Here is an 18,650-nt window from a genome sequence, read left to right as displayed (position 1 = left end):
CATCAAGTAAAGTCTTATTAGTTTGGGGGAAGTTGGATTTATCTCAAATAATTATTTCTTGTGTTTGGTAATTTCAACATCTTAACTATTTCACCAGTTTACTCTTTTGCTTATTTTTAAATATTTTATTTATTTAATATTCACATTCACATTCAAGGAGATTTACTCTCGGTCTATAGATGTTTGGTTTATTTAACTAGAGATAACAATGTCATATTTAGTTTTATTATTTCATAGATGCTGCAGTTGTGGCTTCTTAGGTTCAGGCGGTGAGACTTAAAGGCTCTTCAACCTTTTTTTAAATTTTATTTGCCTCAGTGTTTCTTTTAAATGATCTCTTAATCATTTTTTTTCTTTGACATTCCCTCTTACAGTACAACAATATCGTAAATTTCACTCACATCAAGATGGAATGGTTGAGTATAGAGGTGACAAGTCAGTAGACCTAGACAGAGTCAGTTTTAATTTGTTAAGATAGAATTCTGCATCGGTTGATCACACAAGTTTTTGTTTAGTGTCTTATGCATGCTGCCTTAATCATAGCTCTGAGTGGAGCAATCAGGATATGGTATTCTGGGATTAACCGTTTACTGTTACAACTTAGACTCAGGAAGATATCATGTCTCTAACAGGCTAGATTTGTGTTCTTTTTCGTCAAATCAAAAGCAACTTTGCATTTCTTAATCATGAGTCCAAGGACCCTAGCTTCTCCACCAGCAACCACAGCAAGAGCAACACGAGGGACAGAAGTGTCAGAGAGAACATAGAGAACACCTTGTTTGTTTGTTGATTCAACAATTGAGTTGATTTATTTTTATCTTGCCATCTGGTTTTCACCTTAAATCCTCCATATGTTGCCAGGTTGACACTTGTAGCTCTGATTAGCACAGAGACAGATAATTTTGTCTGTCATGGATGGACATTATAGAACAAACAGTTTACCTTAAACATGTGACACAAGGCTTGAAGACAGTGTAGTTTAAATGTTAACACTCATTTCTCCAGCTGGTCTTCAACCGAGCAACATAAGGAAGATTGTTAGCTCCTCTACGTTCTTTTGAAACATTTCTTCAATAAACAAATTTTTACTCTGTTTAGGGAATAAAGCATTCACATACAAAATTGAGTAACGGTGAGAGTAATTTATTTTTTCCCTTTTCTCTGAATTTTCGAGCTGACCACAACGCAGCTTTAGACAATCTAATTATTCACTAATGAAAAGTTTTATTGAAGAATTTAAAATTGAACCATTGAAGTATTCGTTGCTGCCAAATTCATTAATGTACACACCAGATTAAAGTCCTCTGCAGGGGATGCTCAGGTGTGATGTTGCGGCCACAATTTATTTCCATCAGGAGGAATAACACAGGACAAACAAAACAAGCCAACAGAAGATTTTCTTTTACGTGACTATTCTTGTTTGATTTATGCTATTGTTCAGTCTTAAAATCGGGGGCTGATTTCATTATCGGCTCAGTATGACTGTTTCCTCGCTGCTTCTGCAGCACTTTACATACACTCAAGTACAAACAAATATGCAGAGCTTCTGTCGCCTCCCCAAATATTCAGATCTGTTTTTAGGGGTCCTGAAATATTTCGCTTCCATATGTGTGTGTTTTGAATTATATTCAAGATGTATGGTGGTTGAATGACTTTGTTCTTGAGTAAGGCTTTTGTTCCGTGATGGTGTCACTGGGCATCACACGGTTAATGAAGGTCGACTGGATTAGATTATGAAACATTATGGGGGACATGCATCTCTTTAATGATTTCATCCCTCAGGAGATGCAGCTGCTCGAAAGTGTCGTTAACAGCAGCAGTGAAACTCATTAAGTTGACAAATTCACGTTCGGTTGAGGTGAAGAAAGAAGAGCTTTACAAATTGTAATCAATACACGTTTCTGCTTCTTTTTTAAGCAAGTCACAAAATAGATCTATCCAAGAAACTATGACACACAAGGTGACTTAGAACCTGAGGATGTTTTATATTCATATTCATTTTCCTAATATATTAAGTGTCCTTTCATGTTGATATTAATATTATAACCGGATTCTAATTTCATCCATTGAGTAAAAAATAATATTATTTTTAAAAATAATGTTGAAAAAAAGTTCATATTTTTCCTCTCACCTATTTTAATTAATTTTTTCTTTTTCTTTTACTTGTTTCTTTGTTTTTAAATTAGATTTTAGAAGTCCTCATCTGTCTTTTTTCTTTCCAATATTTGTGTGGGTGTGTTGTCTTCTTGTGTTTATTTTTTGGGATGAAAACAATACATTTTTTCATGTGTACACTTTATATAGACCTGCTTTTTAACATTAAGAACAGATATATATTTATTTAATTAGATTAATACATTAATTACGTGTGAAATTCCATGTGGCGTTTGTATATTCTCCCCTTGTAGTGTGGGTTTCCTCTGGGCACTCTGGTTTGCTCACACAGTTCAAAAACATACAGAGGTTGCTTGGAAACTTTGAGAAAACAGATCAAAGAAAAAAGGAAGACGAAACAAAATGAAGCAGTTAACTTTTCTTTTCTGAAGAGACAAGAGAAACGCCCTGTCGACTGCGTGAAAGTCAACATTAACAAACGTTCTTGTTAGTATTAATGTTGATTCAACATTGAATCTGCCTCAATCCAATAAATAGTAAGTTGTGTTTTATACTGGTTGAATAAAGGCTGACAGCGCAGAGTTCAATGTAGGTGACATCAGCGAGCGGAATTTAACTTTCACAAGCTTCAGGACGATCAATTATGTCACAAAAATACATTTTACAAGTTTATTTTAGTCATAACACAGTTAAAAGCTTTACTAACTTACTTTTAAATCGTGTTGATCACAGATCAAATGATGATCCAAGAAATATCTCATCATTATTCAATAAATTCTGTATGACACAGTATCTGTCAATACTGATGTTATTATTGAGTGTTTCAAGTATTAAAATTGTGTTTAAAACTATGATAATAGATAATGATATAATAATATAATATAATATAATAATAAAAGTCATCCAGACCTCTGTGTTCTAAGTGTGTAATTATTATTTAGTTCTGGACTTTTTCACATAATAATCTTCACGTTGTTCCTCATTGTCACTCTTTGTATTTTCTTTCACCAATTTGTCAACTTCACAGACTGTCTATGTATTTTTCAGGTTATACGGAAACAATGTTTAGATTTTAACTTTATTCTTTTTCTTACTTTCTTTTTCTTTTGAAAATGCTGATAAACATCAAACTAATAATTTTGAATATTGTTGCGTATTTGCAGAAATCATTTTAAAATAATTTCCAGGCTCCTAGTAGGGGTACCCATGGCAAACGAGTCCCTGATGATAGGTCAGACTAAGAATGGTCCAAAATCGACTCCATGAACATGAACAAAGTTTACCCTGCCCGGAGGGACAACGGGGCCCACACCAAGAGCCTGGCCTGGGTGATGGGCCCGACAGCGAGCGCCTGGTGCGAGAGATGGAGCGTTACCAGTTGGATCTGGTGGGGCTCACCTCCACGCATAGCTTCGGCTCTGGAACCCAGCTCTTGGATAGGGGTTGGACTCTGTCCTTCTCCGGTGTTGCTCATGGTGTGAGGTTTCAGGCGGGTGTGGGGATACTCACAAGCCTCCGCTTGAACAGAGGTATAACTCTGACGGTTGTTTGTGCATATGCACCAAACAGTAGTTTTGAGTATCCGGCCTTCTTTGGGGTCCTTGGACGGGTCCTGTACACGGCCCCACCTGGGGACTCCATCGTCTTTCTTGGAGACTTCATGCACACATGGGCAATGATGGAGAGACTTGGAGAGGCGTGATTGGGAAGAACATTTTGCCTGATCTTAATCCAAACGGTTGTTTGTTGTTGGACTTCTGTGCTTGTCATGGCTTGTCCATCGCAAACACCAAATTCGAACATGGGGTGGCTCATAAGTGTACTTGGTACCATAGCTCCCTAAGCCGCAGGTAAATGATTTTGTAATCGTATGATCTGACTTGAGGCGGTATGTTCTGGACACCCGGTTGAAGAGAGGAGCAGAACTGTCACCTGATCACCATCTGGTTGTCAGCTGGCTCCGATGGCAGTGGAAGCCTCTGGACTGACCAGGTAAACCCAAACGTGTAGTTCGGGTGAACTGGGAAGGTCTGGAGGACGAAGCTGTCAGAGGAGTTTTCAGCTCACACTTCCGAGAAGCTTTTGGCGACATCCCTGTGGAGGTTGGGTACACCGAACATGAGTGGTCGGGGGTTCAAAGCCTCCATGGCTGAAGCTTCAGTTGCAAGCTGTGGTCTCAAGGTCATTGGTGCCTCAAGGGACGGCAACCCAAGGACATCTTGGTGTACACCAGATGTCATGGAAGCTGTCTCACTGAAGAAGGAGTCTTATCGAGACCTAGTGTCTTGACGGACTCTTGAAGCAGTTGCAAAGTACCGTCTGGCTCGAAGGACTGCTGCTTTGGCTGTTGCAAAGGCTAAACAGCGGGTATGGGAAGAGTTTGGAGAATCCATGGAGGAAGACCTTCCACCAAAGCGCTTCTGGGAAACGGTCAAACACCTCAGAAGGGCGAAGCAGCAGAGTGTCCAAGCTGTTTACAGTAAGGACGGAATTTTGCTGACTAAAAATAAGGATGTTGTTGGCCGTTGGAAAGAGTACTTTGAGGAACTCCTCAGGCCGGATGTGCCACCCTCTCTAGTGGAGACAGACCTGGCGGCTGATGGGAGGACTTCATTGATCTCTAGTGCTGAAGTGGTCACAAAGCTCCACAGTGGCAAAGCTGCAGGAATCGATGAGATTCGCCCAGAAATACTGAATGCTCTGAGTGTTCAAGGGTTGTCTTGGCTGACTCGTCTCTTCAACATTGCGTGGGTGTCTTGGTCAGTACCTGGCGAGTGGCAGACCGGGGGTGGTGGTCCCCCTATTTAAAAAGGTGGACCAGAGGTTGTATGCCAACTACAGAGCCATCACACAACTCAGCCTTCCTGGTAAGGTCTACTCTTAGGTCCTGGAAAGGAGGATCCGATCAATGGTTGAACCTCAGATCCACGAGGAACAATGCAGGATCCGTCCTGGCCGTGGAAGTATGGACCAACTCTTCACTGGGACTTGCCTGTCTACATGTGCTTTGTGGACTTGGAGAAAGTTTACGACCGAGTGCCCAAGGCGAAGTTGTGGGAGGGGCTTCGGGAGTATGAGGTGAGAGGCTCTCTACTGAGGGCCCTCCAGTCACTGTATTCCTGCAGCCGGAGTTATGTGCGGATCCTTGGATACAGATCAGATGTATTCCCGGTGAGAGTTGGTCTCCGTCAGGGATGTGCTTTGTCTCCAATCCTGTATCTGGTTTTCATGGACAGGATTCGAGGCGCAGCTCTGGTGGGGAAGGTTTGCGGTTTGGTGGCCTGAAGATCCGATGGCTGCTTTTTGCGGATGATTTGGTTCTCATGGCTTCATCATGCTGCGACCTTCAGCTCTCGCTGGATCGGCTTGCATCGGAATGTGAAGCGGCTGGGATGAGGATCAGCACCTCTAAATCTGAGGACATGGTTCTCAGCAGGAGAAAGATGGATTGTTCTCTCCAGGTTGGGATTGAGCCCTTGCCTCAAGTGGAGAAGTTTAAGTATCTTGGGGTCTTGTTCTCGTGTTCGGGAATTGGAGATTGGTCAGCAAATTGGTGCAACAGGGGCGGTATTGCATTAGCTCTACCGCACTGTTGTGCATAAGAGAGAGCTAAGCCGAAAAGACAAAGCTCTCTATTTACCGATCAATCTTTGTCCCCACCCTCACCTACGGCCATGAGCTTTGGGTCATGACAGAGAGAGCGAGATCTCGGATACAAGAGCTTAAATGAGTTTCCTTCGACGGGTGGCGGTTGTCTCCCTTAGAGATAGGATGAGAAGTTCTGTCACTCAGGAGAGACTTGAAGTAGAGCCGCTGCTTCTCCTCGTGGAAAGGAGTCAAATGAGGTGGTTTGGGCTTCTCATCAGGAAGCCCCCTGGGCATCTCCCTTTGGAGGTGTTTCAGGAGCGTCCAGCTGGGAGGATACCAAGGGGTTGACCCAGGACCAGGTGGAGAGATTATATCTCTTCACTGGCATGGGAGCGTCTCGGGAAACCTCAGTCAGAGCTGGCGGATGTTGCTAGGGAGAACGGCGTTTGGCGCTCCCTGTTGAAGCTGCTGCCCCCGCGACCCGGCCACAGATAACTCTGTCTGTCTGTCTGTCTGTCTGTCTGTCTGTCTCTCTGTCTGTCAATATTTGTTTTCTCAAGTTGATTTAAGGCTGAACGTTGATATGGTCTCTTTGATGGAGTCAATATATATTTCTGCAGGGAAAATAAAGCCAGAATGCTGTGAAAAAATGTTACCTTTCTAATGTATTTTAATTGATTTAAAGTCTAAAAATGTATTTAAAAACTGTTTTCATTAGTAGCTTGTGGTGACCATGGATTACTGAGAATTAGGAAGTATTACACACATTTCTTGTGCTTGCCTGCAGTGTGGATGTCAGAGGGGATACCGGGAGCTTAACAGGATCTTGCCACCTTGTTATCCCTCATTGTCCTCTTTTTTTCTCCTTCTGTTGCTTCTGCCTTTATGATCGGCCATTACAGCCAATCCCATTCCTGCTGCAGCTGATGTTGGATCTGAAGTAATCATACAACATGCAGATGACTATCTCAGGAGGATAAAACTGCGGCTGGTTAAAAAAAACTAATTTGTTTTGTTAGAAACTGATTTTTGAAACTGATATTTTTGTGTAAATTAGTCCGACTTATTCAGATTCACATCAGGAATTCTGGTAACTCGTGTCACACAGCTTGTTTGTTTGGTTTCCACCGACCTCGCTGCCAGTCCGATGTCTGCCTTCAACAGTGTCTGCTCTGCTTTCACTTGACTCCGCCCATCACACCTGTCATAACACGGGGCAGGAATGATCCAAAGACTGCTGTGACCATCTGTCTGTCTGTGTTCTAGTGTCCTTTCCAGATGGGAGAGACAGCAGTAAGCTGTTTTATCTTTTATTTGTCTGAGAAACATCAGCTGTGGTTAGATAGTTAGGTCATTTTCTGACATGCTGTTAATCTTATTAGTTTTCAGGATCGGTTGGCTTACTTAGAAGTGATCGTATTTTGGTGGTTTTCTATAGTTTGACCTGGATTTTGAGGATTTGAAGTTTGCTAGGTAAGTCTTGGATAACAGAATACTCTGGATACAACGAGTTTATTCAAGAGATACAAATTTAAGTTCCGGGTCAGTCAACGCAATTTTTAAATCCTGTGTTTTGAGTTATGCTGTGGTTAATATTTAGACTTAGATTGTATCATCTTGTTCTTTCTCTTTATTTCTCTGTGTTCTTGTTCTTATTTTATTTTTATTTATTTTTATGAATAATTGCTGTATTGCTGTGGCTAATCGGAAAAAAAATATTTTCAATAAAGTTCTACCTACCAAGCGACCTACCTAAATGAGCTCCTTGGTAGAGGCCTGCAATGTCATTTCATCGATGTCAATCTATCTGGTTCAGGGGAAGAGTCAGTCAGTGATGGACGAAGAGTGTTGGAGATTAAAAAAAGGAGACTTGAGGAGCAGAGGTCCTTAAGATAGGTTGAGCTGAGGGGCAGTGACTTGTTATGTTAACTCGTGATTAGAAATTATCAAAAGGTTAATAATTAGTTCATAATCCAACGGCAATTAAAAAATTCCACTTTTCATGAGCACATCAGACTCAGCCTGACCTGCATTTGAACCTACAACCTGTGACATTCTTCATTTTCTTGTTGCAGATTAATATTTTTCAAGTCAGGCATTAGATGTGGTTCGATGAACAAATGAATACTGAGCATAATTGAATTAAAGTGTTTTGAGGACTAGAAGCTTAATTTGTGTTGAGTAACTCTTTGGGTCTTGTGAGTCAGGAGGTTCATTCTTCACTCTGTCACTTGGTGGAATAAGGGCTGACTTCTTCTGAAGTGTCTCTGAGGGCCCAATTAGTCTGTGAAGAGCAAGAGACAAGTGATCTCTCCTCCAAATTCATCCAGACGATTCCCTAAAAAAACCGTTGCATTTAAGGCTTAGTCAGTCTTAAAGTGATAATTCACCTCAAATTCTATTTCAACTACAAGAGGGACATTAAAGACATGCAGTGTGGCATTTGGATTTTTTGAAGTGTGTCCTTTTTGTACCAGGAGGACAAAGAAAAGTTCCCTGTTGATGACTATCATATGAATATACCTTTCTACCTCTTACCTTACATTCTTTAAGATCTTAGTCGACATAAGGGTGAGTAGAAAATTAGTCTTAATTTCAATTTTTGGTGAAATTTCTCTTTTCCTCCACCAAATATTATTTGGGTTTAAATTTGTGATAGTGCATGCAAGTGTGAGGGCAATAATTCACATGATGTCAGCTGTCTGGGAGCAGCTCTTTCAGTCGATTCTGGGTTGGAAATATCTTTTTCAGGCTCAACAGATTCTTCCTCGAGAGATCGTGTCTGAAGTGAGGGATAGAGAGAGACTGTGAGCAACATGAAAATGAGATTGACCACAAATTTACACTCTAGTAAAGCAAATCGAAAGCGCAGACCACGGCCAAGTCACTATCTTTCACCAACATTATAATTTTATACACACAAACATTTATTTGACCTTTTGCAAAATAGCTTTGACAGCTATTGCTTTGTTGGAATATTGTGATAAAAACATTTCAGGAATCACTAAAAAAGTGGAGAAGAAAGAATGTTAAAAAATGTTAATTTTGAATACGATAACCACATACAACAATTACATTCAAGTTCAACTGCAAAGCAAATCATCTCAGGCAAGGCAACCAAAATAAAATGTATTAAAGCAGCACTATGTACAATTTTAAAGTTATTTATTTTCCACATTTAAAGGAGTTATTTAAAAGTAGAACCCTCTCACTATGATTTAAAACATTGCTCTTGGCAAGATACAAAACTGTAACTGACACAACAAAACATGCTGTGTCTGGCAATAATGGAGGGGGGGCAGGAGAACAGATAAAAAAAAGGTGTCTTCACCTAATAAAGGGTGCACAGAGCTGTCAGCCTCATGATTCGTTCGGGACATGTCGCGAATAAAAAGAGCAAATCTCTTATATTAGTGAAAAACATAGGATGGATTCTTGCTTATCTGACTTGACTGTGTTTGTTGTTTTCTGTGTGTATGTGCCCTGAGACTGAAGTCTCCCTGCCTTCTAAACCTTGTCATGATAGTCTCTCCATGTGATACTTTACATGACCAAGGATGTGCAATAAAACTGGATCTTTTTATGACAACTATAGTGTCTTCATACCTATTCGTATCTGAAATGGTTCCAAAATGTTGAGTGCCCGTGGAGAAAAACCATGTGTTCTGTGTGTGTTGTTGTGTTCCCCTGAACACCATCCAATGAGACGAGAAATTTGTGAGTGCAGAGGATACATTCAGGGTCAAGTTCAACCAGCACGTGATTCCATCACAGCAATATCTGGTGGCCTCCCTTGACCCTCAGGACCCTCAGCAGTCATCACTGCAGTGTCAAGGGGCTGCAATAATCCTTGCGAGTCTCTGTCTTGTCATGTTCTTCTCTGATGTGCCTGCTCCCCAGAGACGTCTGGAGCTGCTGTTATTACGGTTGCTTGCTCCTTGGTTAAAACACACACCATGACTGTGTTTCTACCCTGATGCTTCAATCAAAGTGATCATTGAAAACCTTGACATCATCATGGTTATTCCATCATGTTGTTGTGATGAATGAATGACGTGTCTACCGTGTATTTAAAATTTTCATCTGCTCTTTAACTTGCACCTCGGCAGCCAGTTGTCTTAAGGCACGACGGTGAACTGAAAATGACTTATTTTGGCCGTTCCTAATGGGACTGCTCTTCGCCTGCTGGATCCCGCTGAGCTGTATGAGACTAAGCGAGGCTTCGTCTGATCGCTCCATGCGTCAAAGCTTCCACCACCCGGAAATGCTCTCACACTTTCATGTACCATTAATGTCTAATGAAAAACGCATAATTTTTTAATGAAATGAGCTCAAATAACCGCACAAGTCTGATGCTTAAAGGAAAATATGATAGTTTCTCCCAATATTCAGCTGAAGACATAATGATGTTGCTGTTAATTCCTTACATAGTGAAACCAACGCCCTCAGCATTTTCAATAAATCATCTCTGACCTGCCGTTATCTATATTATATTATATTTTCATGCTGTTGAAACTTATAATAACAATTCAAAACTTTCAATGAAGCATCTTAAAACAACTTGTCTCTAAATTAACCCACGACAGAGACCGTCTCTGTGTGTCAGTGTTTTCTGTGAGCTGCTTTATATCACACCAAAAAGTGATTAACTCACTGCTCTTTCTTCCACAACTGTAAGTAAGTAATATTTGTAGAGCGCTTTTCTAGAAATTCGAATCTGCCGTTTACACACAATAAAGGCGTTAGGAGTCAGAAAATAATTCATAACATACACTAACAAATCAACTTATAATTATAGTAACTAATAATAACTTTTTGTGGGCGTGGTTTAAGGTTGGTGGGCGGGGCTACACACTTTAATCAGACGTCAGCTGCTAGCATTAGTGGCCAAACAAGGACAAGGGTTAGCATTAGTAGTTTAGTAAGTAATAGTGTAGTAAATAGGTTTACTATTGTTGCACATTTCATGATCAAAACTTTATTTGTTTAAACATTTTAACCCTTGTAAGTTTACTGGGTCAAGGTGACCCGGTGCCCAAAAATAAAAGTGTTTTTGGTATCCCTTGTGTTGTCCCTGGGTCATGGTAAACGACCTCTGCCACTGCATATGTATTTTTTTTTCCGGGTCACCTTGACCTAGAGACAACCCAACGGTTAAGGACAAAGTTTCATTCCAACTAAACTTGATGATGATGTTGAAAAACTGAATCTGGCTGCTGCCTGTCTGTTTTCACCAACAGAGCCGAAACCATCAGAAAGTACAGCTCTCATGTTACATTTGAGGAAGTCACCTTCCCAATATGACCCCTGAATAACAGCCTCTTGATCTGATGGACACTTGATACCAGATCTGGACACAACGTTTGCTGACAGAGGGAGAGCAGCATGTTCACTTCCATTCATGTTCTACCGCTGATTCCCACACTAGGGTTGCTGGAGCCTATACCAGCTACTTTGGGCTAGAAACGACGCCAGTTGCAGGGCATAAAAAGACAAACAACTACACCTACTCATGAAAAAATATTTAAAAAATGTTCTGTGTGAGGAAAATAATATAAATTCAACCACAATAAATTGATTTAGCTTTATTTTTTCACCTCCATTTTAACATAGCCACTTTCAAAAGTATTTACCCTTCTTGAAATATAATAATACTGTCTATTTATATAGCACTTTTCTAGACCAGGGTCACAAAGCGCTTTGACAGTCATGCATTCCCCCATACTGATGGGAGTAGGCTGCAACACATGGTGCCATCAGGAGCAATCAGGGTAAAGTCAAATCAGGGACACAATCTTGTCTGGAGCTGGGATTGAACCTGCAACCTCTTGGACTGCAGTCAACCACTCTACCATCTGAATATACAGGAAAAACTTAAATATAAGTACTGTCGTCTTGGTTCAGGTAAAAACTTCCTGTTTACACTTTTTTAAGCCCTTTTAAGCACTCACCATTCAAGAGGTAGATTTTCCTATTACTATATTAAAGTAATTTAGATAACTTTCTGGACTCTCATTATTCAGTAAAATAAGGCCTTTTTATTCAGAATTAAACAAAAACTTGCTTGTATTTTAGTTTTTGAACACTTCAACACTTCATGTTTGCAAAACTGTACCATTTAAAATTCATAGTTGGTGGAACCCTTCACTGACAATGGCAATAAAAAGGATTTTGATTCCGATAGTTGGACACAATATGATGAGGTAGAAGTGTGAATGCGCCCTCTTTTTTATTTATCACCCTGGAGTCAGGTCAGATCTGCAAGAATCAATAGACCAAGTCGACTGTGAAATATTGATGTAAAGTGTGTAGAGTATCAGCTGTTTAAAAAAAAATACATAGATCCAATAAAAAGAGGGAAAAACAATTAGTCTGGGACTGAGCATTTATTAACCAAAAACCTTTGCATGTCCTCAAGTATGTCGTTTAAGTAAAAGTTATGTTTATTATTTATTGTGTTTTAAATAAGCAAACAATATATCAAATTGTTACATTTTTATGTTTAATGATCACGTGTTAAACAATTTTATTATGAACTTCAAAAAAGACAATTATTAATTATAGCATTCAAGCTTTATTAAAATAATTGCTTCAGTTAATTCATATAATTTCTCTCTATTGTATCTAATTTTGGTTAAATGGAGTATGGGCAACCCTAGCTGTGTTAATTACTCAAGAATATTTACAAATAAAAACAGTTCATGTTAGGAAAGTGACTTGAAGTGAAATCTGGAGTTAGTTTGAAGTTGAAATAAGACTGGACTCTACTACTACTGGCTGTGAAACTCTTAGTTCATGAGAGAGTGAACGTCTCTTAACAGTGTGTTCACATCTCAGCGTGGTTGCAGGGGTTAGTGTTTGCTGAGCTGCTATCCAAACGGCCGTGTCTCATCCTGCTGTGCGTCTGTGTCCCATTTGCACATCGTTGTTATCATCAGCTGCCCCTACATGGAAGAGAGGCATTATTTATTTTAGCCTGACAGACATCAGCACTGTTCCTGGTCGAGACATTGAAGTAACTAAAACCTCTTGTTGGTTTCAGTCTTCCAGGAGCAATGATTGAAATTTTGAGTTGGACTAAAAGTAATTTGGGTTGGATGCACTACTTAAAAAAAGTCAACATCATGTCAAGACCAAACAGTTTAGGGTAAGTCAAAACACTTTGACCAAGATCTTTAACATTAAAGATCAAGATTTAGATCAATACCTTTAGCAAATGAAACCTAGATCTGACCCAGTCATTCTTGTTTCGAGAACTGATGAGCGAAATATTTAAAACCTTCCACAAAGGTTAAGGGGGTTGTCATACACACAAACAAAGGCTCAAGTCCAAAATTACTAATTAAACCAAAATCCTTGAAAGAGGAAATGGTTGTTACAAAGATAAAGCCAATATTTTACAGAAGAAAAAATAACTGAAACTTTTAGAGAACAGTACTGAGTACATGTCTCCAGGATATAAAACCAATTTTCAAAATACTTTTCAGACCGTAACAACACCAGACCGTCACTCCTGATCCCAGAGGCTACCTTGAGCCCTAAAGCACTAGACAGGTTCGTCAGCTTTCTTTCATGTTCATGTTGAATATTAAAGAACATCAGCCTTGAGCAATTGTTTACGTCTAAACAATATTCGACCAATATTCAAAAACATTTCTACAATTTTTACTCATCAGACTTGTCCCTCCGCTAACAGCGTCTCCACCAGCACAACTGAATTTCATTCTTCTGTTTACTGAATTTGTTACTACAAAGACACAGAAATGGCTGAGAGGAATAAAAAAAGGGTGAAATGTGAGAGGAGCAGCAGGAGTCTTAGCAGGGTGTTCGTGTCCTAGTTGTGCAAAGATAGAGCTGGCTTCTGTGTGGATAAATGTTTGAGAATGAGGTCTTTTTTCCTGCGCCCCATTATTCCAGAGACAACCGACCATAACCCTTGAAACCAAAACAGAGAAGGAAATTTAGAGGAGAAATGAAGGACTCCTTGGTAGGTGATGACTTAAGACATGAAGATGAGGATGATCAAGAAAGGTCAAGGTAGACTTGAACTCTTCTGATGTGTACAAACAATTTCAACAAATATTTAAGAGGATCATTTATCGGTTATGATTTTCCTAAATCCATCACAATTGTATTTATGTCCCATAGAAAATAATTATTCTCAAATGACTACATCAAAATTAAATCAGTTTTAATGTCAAAATGCCATGGACGAGTCTTTGTCTCCCATCTGAACTTACCTGTGATACTTTATCAAGCTCTTCCCTCCAACTTTTATGAAGGGGGTCTACTGACTATTGTAAAACAGTATAACTCTACCGTGGGTTGTTTTTTGTGTCTATGTTCCAGGTTGCTGGACAAACATTGTATACTGCACAAAATTACCTTCCTTTTCATTTGACAGTAAAACCAACCAAAACTTCAGACACGTTACATTTACAGAGTTTGGGGCCAATATTTATAAGACCATTAACCACGTTTTTGAGGGACTAATGCTACATTTGAAAAAAGAGCCAGGAACAAGACAAAATAACTTTTGTGGTTTTAACTTTTGGTGATAATTATGTTTCTTTCCTCAAATTTGTAGCGCTTTAATAAAGAATGCTTGACAAATTCTTGTGACTGCAAAAGACTTTTCATGTTGAGACTCAACAATAGTTTATGGAGTAATTTAGTTATTTTTCATGCATGTATAAGATGTAAGCCAAATGAAATGCCATCACGTAAACTCTAATTCTCAGGCTCACATCTTGCTGATGGTTTGTTTTTTATAACTAGTATTTTGAATGACCACAAGCATTACCTGAGACACGTGATAACGGGATATCCAAATAAAAGGCGTGCACACAATCAAGGAAATAAATTACCTCCTTTAACTGGACCGCACACTTCTATCTTCTTCCTCTGCACATCTTTCATCGCAATTTCCTTCCAAAACGACTTAAGATCCAATACATCAATATTCTTCTTCTGCTAATTATACTCCTCTTGCCAAAGAAATGTCAATATCCCTTTTCTAAAGAAACCATTTGTCTTTTAGCTGCACACTCTGTCCTTCAACACAAACCATCAATGTTCTCACCTCTGCTCACTTGTGTTAGAGAAGATGGTGAATCATGGATGGAGGCAGATAAAGCACGTCAGATACTGTCATTCTTCATTCCAGCTAGACTCTTCCCATTTGTATTTTGGTGCATTACATATTTTGAGCGTATTCAGATCAGTCATCCACAAATGTTTTTCAACGAAGCCGCTTCATCTGATAAAAATGATATTTTTTTGATCATTCAAACATGTTTCACGTGATGCAACTCTAAAATTAATTATATATTTTGGTTTATAGATAACAAGAATCTGAAGGGTTAGGGGAGGTTCTTTCCTCATAGTAAGTCAGTAAGTACATACGTAAGTAAGTAAGTAATATTTATTTGTAAAGAAGAACATACTAAAGCAGATCCTTACCGTATCCAGGTGCCGTATTCGAACCCTCAAAGCATAATGAAGGAATGAACCTATAAATTTAAACGTTGACTCAAATCTTAAACCACATGATCTGCATGGCTTTGCCAGTTTTAAGTCATACCTTTTTTGTCTTTCTCTTTTGTTTGATGAATATGAAATGAATAGATATGTAAACCTTTTATTTTCAACTATCACTTCTAAATCCTTTAGATAAACCACATGGTGGCAAATGTAGAGCTTCACATTATAGTGCTGATGTTGGATTAGCTTTAGTCTAAATACCTTGAATGTTTTAATGTTTTAATGTTTTTCAGGATTATATCCAAGTATGTGTATGACTTATGTAAGGTAAACATTGCCTCACTATGAATTAATGATAAATTAGATACACATTGACTAAGACAATTTAATAACTTTCCCATCAGTTCAGTTTTTGCAGTGTGTGGCGTGTGATGAAGCAAAGGAGAGAATTGAAAAATGTCAATCTTTTGATGTTTTAGGGTAGTCTTTGTTGTCATGTTACAACGAGCATGTTGGAATATTTCTCTCTGATCCAGGTGCATGACTTTATAACACAGAATAAGTTCAACACAACTGCTACGAGGAGCCACTTCAAGGAGAAACATGCAGCGGGAGCAAGAGATGTGACATGACTGCTAAGCTTTATGAATAAGGAGTCCTATATGGATGTGATGGTGATGGGTGTTGAATACGAAGAGCAGAACTCCTTGCTGGCTCATCCGCCCTGCATCCTAATGATCAACTGAGTATCACAGATTTGGTCCCAAAGAAAATGGACCAAAACTATTTCACTTGATTTTCATTGTTTAAGAGTTTGATTGTACAGACTCTGGTACTTTAACATTTGTGATTTTCAATATATTGGGCAGAAGGTCATGAGGTTTTGGTAGTACTTAAGTTTGGTGCCATCAAGCAGTAGTGACAAATGAATTTCATTTTTTCAATTGTCTTCCTCTCTTTTATTTTGACAGAGAAAATCTCCTATGATGCTTCTGGGTCCTCATATCTACCAAGTGAGCCCATGGTCACGACTTCTTATCCGTCATACGCCCACTCATCATCAGACGTGGTGCCTTTTTCAGTCGCTCGCTCAGATGGTGACTCAGGACGAGAGGGGGAAGGATTGTCCGGCCGGCCTGCCTTTTCGTCTGTCCTAACGGTCCTCGCAGGAACCATCAGTGCACCTTTGAATCCTGCTGACAACAAAACCTCATCCACTATCACCAGAGGTGACACTCTTACCACACAATGGCCTTCGCACAGCTACAGACAGGAGTCAGAGGGGCCTATATTGTTGGGAGCCACTAGGGGCCTTGAAGGCAGAGAAGGTCAGATGTCAATCAATCCTCGACATCACACCACATCAGCTATGGATTTCACCTTTTTATTACTTGAGTTTACAAGGGTTGAAAACATTAAGGTTTCATTATTTTCTTCAATACCATTTCATCAACACCATCATCCTCTTCTCTGTGAAACCAAAAAGTGACTTTTCATGATGGAAAGATGAAGTCCAACACTGAAAACCGAACAGAAAGAAGCACAAAACCGACTGCACCATATCTGGGTTTAATTGAGACTCCAACTCTTGGGGAAAACACTTGCGTTTCTTAAATCAACAGCTAACTTAGAGAACGGACAACTACCAAGGTGATGATACCAATTTATCTGGCTTTCTTATCAGCAAACGGCAAAACACGAGATAGGATTTTGTCCTCTTGACGTATTCACTTGGAGCCACTCACTCATGGTTCAGGAGACTCATTCCAATTTAATCAAAAATGTCAAGCTGTTCCAACACAGCTTAGAAACCTGGGAAATCTCAAGTCAGCCTACCCTAAAAGTTCTACAGTTTCTGGACGAGAGCAGATGCTTGATCGAATTACACAAAACAGGGGAAAGCAGCCGAACATCATTTTACAAAAATACTATTAAACCCTCCTTCTACTCACATGTTGTAAGCTTCACTGAACCCACAATGTTCACAGCTTCCCCACAGAGTAGGTCATTCATCTCTTTTGAAACAAATATCAAGTCTGGAATGGTGTTCAAGGTTTACCTAAAGCCTCAGGTCACAGAGGCATCTTAGCACTTAGGGTCAATATGAATTACAGCTAGAGGAGATGCAGACGCAGAGATCAAATATATTTGCTTTGAAGCTCACCCCAATATCTTCCCCTTCCTGTCAGATCACAGCCCGGGGTTCCCCACCAATTCGATGCTCTACTTTATCACCAGAGATGGACCAACCATGTCTACCCAAACCATGGGTTCAACTCACGTCACAGTCAATAAGTAAACAACTGAGAGCAGAACCAAAGACAAACAGAAGAAAATTGACTTGAACACACCTCCATTTAAAGACTTAGTTGTAAGCTCCGAAAGCTCAAGAAGCTTTTCTCCTCCTGAAGATAGTTATTCCCATGGAGCCACAACATCGCCATTTAACCCTTAACAACATGATTTCCCATCAATTTCAACTCAATTTTTCTACAAAGTTAATTTCCCAGATCAATCAACAGTACTGTCACTAAATAATTTGAATGACTTGGCAGAAAATGAGTAAAACATGTATCTAGTAGCTTTGTCTCCTTCATATTTGACCAGGTAACTGGAACTCCCAAAACAGGTTTCCTATGGATCTGCCTTTCTTGCCACAAAATATATCAAGAGTAGAGATTCTTGCTGTTGGTTTTAATGCTGTGCTTGTATTTAAAGGTCAGTCTCATAAAAATGGCACAACACATGTGGACGGCTCCAATCTATCGTATTAATTTCTGACATTAATCACGCAGAAGATGCACTATTTTCCCTGCTCTCCTGCGCAGATCACCAGTGTACGCAGTGATAAATCTTATTTTTAGTCAGACAGGCGTGCAATAATGCCCACCACTATTTCCTCTACTGCAGCTGAGCAAAAAGGCGCTGAGAGATTAAGTGCTATTTACGGCTTTGGCACGGAACTAATGGGACCATATACAAAGTGGAAAGCTAGCAAGCCTGGCTCTTTTCAAAGCAGTGTCTTTGCATTACCCAAAATGTCTGTAGGCTTTGATAGAGCAAATTCCAATTCACATGCAGATGGACCAACGTAGAAAGATCTAAAGTGTGAAGACCGACAGCAGCCCAATATGGCTAAATTTAATTATACAGTGTGTAAGTAAGTAAGTAATTTATATTTATAGAGTGCTTTTCCAGACCAGGGTCACAAAGCGCTTAAACAATCAAAACAAAACTCAATAAAATATATACTTAAAAGGTCAAGATAACACCCAGAAAACCAGAAAAACAAGGAAAAGTCTGCACGAATAAAAATGTCTTAAGATGTTTCTTGAAGGAGTTTAATTTAATTTATTACAGATTCAATCGTCACTGTAAATTCATATTTTCAAAGGACAGCAGAATCTAGAATAATATCAGAACCACAGGGTAATGCATTCAGAATAGGATTTAGAAGATGAACT

At 39.4% G+C, this 18,650-nt stretch overlaps 1 protein-coding gene across 1 annotated transcript in view; it reads left to right on the top strand.

Moving 5' to 3' along the window:
• Positions 1 to 18,650, top strand: part of kiaa1549lb (KIAA1549-like b) — a 51,008-nt gene that overhangs the window by 8,028 nt on the left and 24,330 nt on the right. The window contains exon 2 of the mRNA XM_087792920.1: positions 16,158 to 16,514. Within this exon, the coding sequence (XP_087649046.1) occupies positions 16,158 to 16,514 (357 nt within the window). The remainder of the gene's footprint in view (positions 1 to 16,157; positions 16,515 to 18,650) is intronic.

The sequence above is a fragment of the Callionymus lyra genome, chromosome 6 (genome assembly GCF_982586985.1).
Source record: "Callionymus lyra chromosome 6, fCalLyr1.hap1.1, whole genome shotgun sequence".
Taxonomy (NCBI): Eukaryota; Metazoa; Chordata; class Actinopteri; order Syngnathiformes; family Callionymidae; genus Callionymus; species Callionymus lyra.
Note: the sequence above shows the minus strand (reverse complement) of the source record. Positions and strands in the feature narration are given on the sequence as shown.